General features: G+C 41.4%; 1 protein-coding gene across 3 annotated transcripts in view; it reads left to right on the top strand.

Annotated features, from left to right (window-relative positions):
• DUSP16 (dual specificity phosphatase 16) overlaps positions 1-8,086 on the top strand; it is a 78,673-nt gene extending 70,587 nt beyond the window's left edge. For all 3 annotated transcript variants that reach the window (XM_019643312.1, XM_019643310.1, XM_019643311.1), the window contains 3 exons: positions 88-247; positions 3,495-3,618; positions 5,512-8,086. In XM_019643312.1, the coding sequence (XP_019498857.1) occupies positions 88-247; positions 3,495-3,618; positions 5,512-6,688 (1,461 nt within the window). In that variant the 3' untranslated portion in view covers positions 6,689-8,086. The remainder of the gene's footprint in view (positions 1-87; positions 248-3,494; positions 3,619-5,511) is intronic.
• Positions 8,087-8,294: the final 208 nt, after the last annotated feature.

The raw sequence follows: 8,294 nt of genomic DNA, 5'->3' as shown, positions 1-8,294 counted from the left end.
AAAAAAAAATTCTGTTTTTAATTTGTCGCTAAATGTCATTGTACCACGTTTTTGATTAGTCATTTTAATTGCTCTTGCCCTCCATAGGAGCTGATGCAACAGAATGGGATTGGTTATGTGCTAAACGCTAGCAACACCTGCCCAAAGCCTGACTTCATCCCCGAGTCTCACTTCCTGCGAGTACCTGTGAATGATAGCTTCTGTGAGAAAATTTTGCCGTGGTTGGACAAATCTGTAGATTTCATTGGTAAGTAGTTCAAGTAATATTAGAAGTCCTTTGGGTTATAGTCTCATGTATAGGTAATTCCCCCTCCCTCCATCCCCTTTCTGTTTCTTTAGAGAAATGGAGCCTATTTCAGAGATTGCAGACATCTGAAAATAACACATGATGCTGTTTATCTCATTTCGTAGCCAAGGTGATGTGTGTGTGCATTGCCCTCCCTAAGGGACTGGCCTGTGACATTCTAGCTAACTTGACACTACCAAGGTTAAGCCTTATGGGATCTGTGATTATGTATTTGCAAACGTTTGAAAATCAGTTACACTTTTGGGGTTAAATTTCTTCCCTACTTTCTCAAATCCTATAAAAGACTTCTGTAAACTTTGGTGGCATTTAAACTGTTTTTGCCTTGCTGCTATGTTTTCCCCAGAGAAAAGTCAAATCCTGTGAAAACAAATCCCATTACATTTAAAGTCTTTATGTCACAAGCATTCTAAGCCTCCGTCCATGTGCCAATAATTTTAAATAGTATTCGATCTAATAAAATTCCAACACACACACACACACTCACATACACATACACCCTTGCTCATTTCCTTTGCATTGGTTGTGACAGGACCAGCCCGTCAGTCCTGGAGCCCCCTATGCCCTGACCCGACTCCTGCCTTCAGGGGCTGTTGTGCCATTTTGGTGCCGCAAGATCAGGTGGCTGGTAGTAAGCCAGTGACATGTATTTGCAGTGTGGTTTCAGTGGAGAGCGGTGAACAGAGGAGAAACATGGCTGGCTCTTGAGCAGCGTCGTAAGGTTGACTGCTGATGTTCCATATGAGGAGTTTTGTTGTCGTCCCCCCCCCCCCCAAAGACACATAAAGTTGAGCACTCTAATCCATAATGAAATACTCTGAATTGGTTACTGTAATTTAAAAAAAAAGAACTGGTTCCTTTTAAAAAGCGAAACTATGGAAATTAAGCCTCTCACTCTATATACTTTCTTTCATCTGTGAGAGAAATTTTTAAGATAATGCTTTGGGAACTTCGGGTAATTCTGAAAACAGTTCTCTCTCTTTTTTAAGATTCTAGATAGTCAAAAGTTTTCATCTTTAATTAGGATTCATCTGTGTAACATCTGACCCTAAATGCCTTAGATAATTTGCATTAAAATAATCACAAGCAAAACTCCCCAAATTAATCCCACCCATTGTACTTCTAGGAAATATTCAGCCTGTCATTCAGGTTTTGCCTAATTGTGATTAATGATCTCATTGCTTGTCACATCAATTCAGACAGTTTGGCTCTAATTTCAGTTAAAAGTGCAACTTTAGAATCTGTTTAAAAGGAACCTGATTTTGTTGTCATGACAATGTCTAAGCTTTTGGGGGCTTAATAGAACAGAGAGAATATGAATAACTTTGCCCCCAACTTATTTTCTTCTTTCATGGGAGATATTGGGATCATCCTGCCACTTTCAATTCATAGAAAAGGAACTTTACTGTGTTCCAAGTTGTTTAAACACATACACATTATTGTAATTTCTTTGTAATATCTGAAAACATTTTTACTTACTGGTATTTCACTTGCTTGGCCATATTTACTAGGGCCACCATCCTTATCCCAGCCAGTAATTCAGGGCAAAGTCTGCAGCCCACTTTTGGGATCCAGCCCTGTTCACTATAGTAGCTAGTCTCCTCCTTCCAGAGCATTTTAAGCCGTGGTCAGTCATGGCAAAGTATGTAATTTGAAGATGCACCCTCATACCAGGACGTAGTAACTTACAGGTTCATAGGTATCTTTTCTTTTTTATTACTTAGATTAAATTTCAGTAAGTTTCTTGGCTTATTGAGAGCATTCAGGTTTTCATGGAGTGTGATCTCTATTTTTGGTTAATGTAGGCAGCAGTAAGCACGGTTTGCCTGCTTGTTTATGGGACACTCATGAGGTGCCCCCTATCCTGGCTGGCTGCTTATAGGGGCTCCTGCCCCACCTCACCCACACCAAACTCATGACTCTGTGTGTAGGCAGTACAGGGAGGAGGAAGGTAATTACGAGCGTCTGCTGAGGAGCTAAACTGTATTTGAGTCCTGCCCCCCTTGGTTTATTAGTTAAGTGATTTTTGGGGTTCAATTACTTAAAACTTCTTTGTTCCTCATTTTCTTGATCTGGAAACTGAAGATAATTTATCTACCTCATAGGAATATCGTAAGGATTAAAATAGATAATGTACGTAGAATATCTTGCCAAGTGACTGGCTCATAATTGGCTCTTAATAAAGAGTGGCAGTTTTAAAAATTGTTATCCGAGTTTTTTGTTTTTTTCCTTAGAACTGTACTCGGAAACCTCAGTTATTCCTTCTTTTTAGCCTTTGGAAGTTCTCGTCCTCACTGGCTCCCCGTTATTTACCCTTTACATCTGTTATCCTCTCATCCTTTTTAATCTAGATTTTATCCCTGAATTACTGTGGTGGTAACCTGCTTTTTTATTTCTCTCTTTTTTTTTTTAATTGCCAGTTTTCACCATCAGCGCCTTCTTGTCCCTTACTCAGGAAACTGCAGAGGCTCCTTAACTGCCTACGAGTCTCAGCGTAACACACCCAGCACCTCCAGCCCCTGCTCCCCACCTTAATTGTGATTAAGTCTCTCCCCCTCCCTGCCTCTCTGCTATTCAAACAGTAATGTATGTCACATATGTGTGAAATGAAAAATATTTTTTAAAATTTATCTCTTACATATATATCAAATTATTACGTTGTATAGCTAAAAGTAATACAATGTTATATGTTAATTATATCTCAAAACTGGAAAAAAATTAATATCTCTTACATAACTAGAAAAAAGTTGAGGTGTCAGACAATATGGTAAACAAAATATTAGCTAAATCTTAAGATATTTTCTTTATACTTTTCTGTATTTCTGAAATTTCCTACACTAGAATCATGTAATCAATCATAATGTAGGATTTATACTCAGGGAAAGTTATTAAAATAACAAATAATGTAAAAATACATGGTGAAAAGTATTTGAGTAAGAGTCAGGCATCCTGAATTAGGGGCAGATTGCTTATTAACACGTTTGGACCTTCACTGTCCTATAGGTAAATGGTGGGGAAATTATTTCCCCCTACCTCCTTACAAGAATATTGAAAGGAAATAGCTGTAAATAGATGAGATGTACTTTGAGTTGTCAGATGAAAGGCACTGAGTAGATAAATGCAAGCAAGATTTTATTCAGTGCTGAACAAAGCTATTATCTGTGACCCTCCATGAATTTGACTCACGCAGAGAAAGCGAAAGCCTCCAATGGCTGTGTCCTGGTGCACTGTCTGGCTGGGATCTCTCGCTCTGCCACCATCGCGATTGCCTACATCATGAAGAGGATGGACATGTCCTTAGATGAAGCTTACAGGTGAGGACAGGAATGTGTCGTGTGTGATTGGCTTTTCATTTGACCCGAAACATGAGGAGATGGAGGGTGGGTAACCAGATTGAAGCAGATCATGATTATTTTAGTGACGCTCTTTACAGTTGACTGGATTTTTAAATGGTCTTTCAAAGGTTGGAGGAGAATGCATTTTTATAATTCAGCATTAATTCTACCTTAACATGTGTCAGATCCATCCTCAGCTATTTTTTAGTTTAAGGAACAGCAAATCCAAACAGATCTCTCTTCTGTTACATGAGTTTATATCCTTCCTTAATTGGGGAAGTTATCATTTGTTCTAATTTACATGTGAGAAAAAAAGCTCCAGGAGCATACTCATAGAATTCCTTCTCTGCTTCAAGTTTTGTGTCTCTTTCACTGTGAGTAAAAAGCCTAATACATGCAAGTATTAAACCTAATAATTGTCAAATTCCATTCATTGAATAAAATTTTCTATATTCTAGAGTTGCCCAGATTTTGCAGTGTATAATTTTGACTGGATTCCCCCCACCCCAAAACAGGACAGACAAGTGACAATATCAGCACTAAGGACTGGGGCTTTATTTAGTGACTGGAGAATCTGAGTCCCTTGTGTCTTGTTGGATAGAAGTGGTCAGTTTTCTTGTGATTAGGAATCAGTAACTAGATACATAGAGCCAGGCTGTTTTTGGACTTTTTTTTCCAAATTAGGAAATTTGGAAAAAAGAAACGAGCTGCCTGAACAGCTTCCATTTGATAAAGGAGATGTATTTGTCTGTATTAGCTCCCTCATCCTCTGTTCAGGCTTTTATCCCAAAGGTCCTCCTGTGCCATGTAAAAACCAGAAGCAAAGGCACCTGGATGGTTTGTACGAAGTCTTAACTATGAGCACCCTATGTTTGTCCTTGTTACTGATGAGCCAGTTATTTCTGGCTTTGTTAATGTGCTTTAGGTTACTTGATTTCCAAAGAGTTTAGTTTTGATTTTTCTCTTTTCTCATTAAAATATCATCCTTCAGAGTAGTTTTTTTCATTCCTGCATCTTCTCTGAAGAGTGTCCATGAGGTCTAGTGGTCATTAAAGAATTTATCTTCTGTCTCTTAAAAGTCTTTATTTCCACAATGGAACATAAAAGCTATTTATTACTAGTTTTGATCCCTTGATGAATATTTTTAACATGGTGGTGACAAAAATGAACCTGAGACCTGGTTTTGAATCCCAGTACCATCACTTAATAGCTGTGTGATTTTGCGCAACTCATGCAAGGACTTTATGTACCTGTATGATGGGGATAATTACACCCACCTGACATTAGGATGCCTCTGAGGACTGAAGGAGATAATACTCTGTTAACTCGATTTAACATATTAGCACATTCTAGGCGCACACACAGCCCCCCATGTAGGTGGTTGTGCTGTTGTGTTGAGTACAAAGAGAAGGAACTCGGAAATGTGGGCTTTGATGTTCAGGCTATCTGATACCCTCTCTTTTGGTCATTAATTAAAAATGTGAACTATCTTGGGGAAGTGATTTTGAGAAGGTATGGGATATTGGGAAATTGAAGCTGCACTTCTTTCTGGTGGTAGCATCAGCGGGGAAGTCCCTGAAAAGAACCATCTCTTATCAATTGCATTGGAAACGTTGGGTCCTTCAGAATAAGGAGGCTAAAACTGGAACTTTTGGAGACCTGGCACCCCCCTTTCTAGCATGCTCCAAGTACATGTTATAAAACTCCCTTTATGCAGAGTCCTTTCTGATCTCTACCTGGAGGTGTCTGCCTGATTAAAACAATCATCTTACAAAGGTATTTGGGAGGGTGTGTCTAATAATACCCTATCTTATTTATTCACTGAAGATAAAGTATAGTTGTAAAATTCAAGTTTCTCCCCCCCCCCAATAGATTTGTGAAAGAAAAAAGACCTACTATATCTCCAAACTTCAATTTTCTGGGCCAACTCCTGGACTACGAAAAAAAGATTAAGAACCAGACTGGAGCATCAGGGCCAAAGAGCAAACTCAAGCTGCTGCACCTGGAGAAGCCAAACGAACCTGTCCCTGCAGTCTCAGAGGGTGGACAGAAAAGCGAGGTGTCCCTCAGTCCACCCTGTGCCAACTCTGCTACCTCAGAGGCAGCAGGGCAGAGGCCTGCTCATCCTGCCAGTGTGCCCAGCGTACAGCCCTCACTGTTAGAGGACAGCCCCCTGGTACAGGCGCTCAACGGGCTCCACCTGTCCTCAGACAAGCTGGAAGATAGCAATAAGCTCAAGCGTTCCTTCTCCCTGGACATCAAGTCAGTTTCGTACTCAGCCAGTATGGCGGCATCCTTGCATGGTTTCTCCTCATCGGAAGATGCTCTGGACTACTACAAACCTTCCACAACTCTGGACGGGCCCAACAAGCTATGCCAGTTCTCTCCAGTGGAGGAAGTGTCGGAGCAGACTCCAGAAACCAGCCCAGATCAGGAGGAAGCCAACATCTTGAAGAAGCCTCAGACTCCCCGGCTCACAGACAGCCAGAGCAAACGGTTACATCCAGTAAGAACCAGCAACAGCGGTGCCACCCAGCGGTCCCTCTTATCGCCACTGCATCGAAGCGGGAGCGTGGAGGACAACTACCATACCAACTTCCTGTTTGGCCTTTCCACCAGCCAGCAACACCTTGCGAAGTCTGCCGCTGGCCTGGGGCTCAAGGGCTGGCACTCGGATATCTTGGCTCCCCAGACCTCCACCACTTCCTTGACCAACAGCTGGTACTTTGCCACGGAGTCCTCTCACTTCTACTCCACCTCAGCCATCTACGGAGGCAATGCCAGTTACTCTGCCTACAGCTGTAGCCAGTTGCCCACTTGCAGTGACCAACTTTATTCCGTGCGCAGGCGGCAGAAACCAAGTGACAGAGCTGACTCTCGGCGGAGCTGGCATGAAGAGAGCCCCTTCGAAAAGCAGTTTAAACGCAGAAGCTGCCAGATGGAATTTGGAGAGAGCATCATGTCAGAGAACAGGTCGCGGGAAGAACTGGGGAAAGTGGGCAGCCAGTCGAGCTTCTCAGGCAGCATGGAAATCATTGAGGTCTCCTGAGAAGAAAGACACTTGGGACTTCAATTGACAGTTTTTTTCTCGTTCACAAAAGAATATTCCCTGTAAATCTGAAATATATATATGTACATACATATATATTTTTGGAAAATGGAGCTATGGTGTAAAAGCAAAAGGTGGATCAACACAATTGTTCTCAACATCTGCATTTGAGAGAGCAGCTAATACTTCTCTCAACAGAAGTGGAAGGGCAGATGCTGGAATCCCCCTAGACAGCTAAAACAGTTCTATGCAATGAATTGCACATCCCCTCGTTCTTTCTAAATCAAGTTTTATTTGGTGTTGGAGGACAGAAATCCCCTCCCGTTCTCACGTTGTGCTTCAGAGATATCAAATGCTAGTCTTTGTCCCGTCCTTCCGTAGTGCACCTTAGTGCTGAGACTGAGCCAGCCTGTGGGTCGGGTGGGTAGGCCCTACTAGGGACACAACCTAATGGTAGATCCATGGGAAATGATCACATCCAAAGCCGATGCACAAATCTAAGCTCCCGGACAGCCAAGCGAGTCAGTGAAGCATCATTCTCCTGTTCAGACCATTAGGGGCCTTGCCAAGATCTACTTTAGAGCAAACCTAGTACCTCAGACAGAAAGTCGGGGTTTTACCACTACCATGTCTGGTAGCCCGTTTTCTCAGCATTGTGAATAGGTGGGTAGCTAGTCACACTTTCAGACCAATTCAAACTGTCTATGCACAAATTTCCAATTGCGCCTGGATGGAGGTAGTTGATTTCTTCTCAGATTTATGAAGAAGGGAAACCATCTAGGATTCAATGTAATAGCCACGAATCTGGCAGCATAATGATTTAAGCTGAGGTTGGGAGGCTAAACAGGTCTAGCCTCTTTATAAATCAAAGACTTGTTCAAAATGGGATTGTTAATCCTTTAAATAAAGATTAACTTGGGTGAAAGCCAGATGTGAATTTATTTGGGTTGGTAGCAGAGCAGCAGCACATTCAAGTTCTCAGCCAAAGTAGATGTTTTCCATTTCCGTTGCATTGCAGATATATTTTGTAAAAGAGTAACAATAAGGTAGACTTTTATAGGGAACTACCAAGAGGGAGGAAAACGAAGGAAAGATTAAAGTTTGTAAAATTGCTGAGAAGCAGGAAACTTATTTCTCAATGGTTTTTCCCTCTTAGCATGTGATGAGGGTGGTATTTCTATAATTTCCTAATTATAGACTTTCAGATTTACTAATCGGGCTGAGAAGAGAGGCTTTAGCAAGGAAAGAATGTTCGGAATGAAACAGTATAGACTGGTGAGAAGGTGGTTGAATTTTGTTTCATTGTGAACAGAGTGGAAAGCCACGGCCAAGTTATTCTCAGAAAATATCCGTAGTGTTTTTTTTTGTTTTTTTTGTTTTTTTTTTGAGTAGAAGGGACATAGCAAAATAGAGCAGGACCAAGGTGGTCTCTCAGTCCTTGACCTGCAATCACTGTATGGAATCAATCCTGGCAGCTGAAAATAGGTCATCAGAACAGGTACACAAGTGACAGTACATATCTGCTTCTAAACTTCTTGGCTTGGTTTTGTCAACTACAGTATGGTCCTTTTATGGAGCCTTAAATCACAAATTCACGTCAGCAGCT

The sequence above is a fragment of the Hipposideros armiger genome, unplaced genomic scaffold, assembly GCF_001890085.2.
Source record: "Hipposideros armiger isolate ML-2016 unplaced genomic scaffold, ASM189008v1 scaffold_76, whole genome shotgun sequence".
Classification (NCBI taxonomy): Eukaryota; Metazoa; Chordata; class Mammalia; order Chiroptera; family Hipposideridae; genus Hipposideros; species Hipposideros armiger.
Note: the sequence above shows the minus strand (reverse complement) of the source record. Positions and strands in the feature narration are given on the sequence as shown.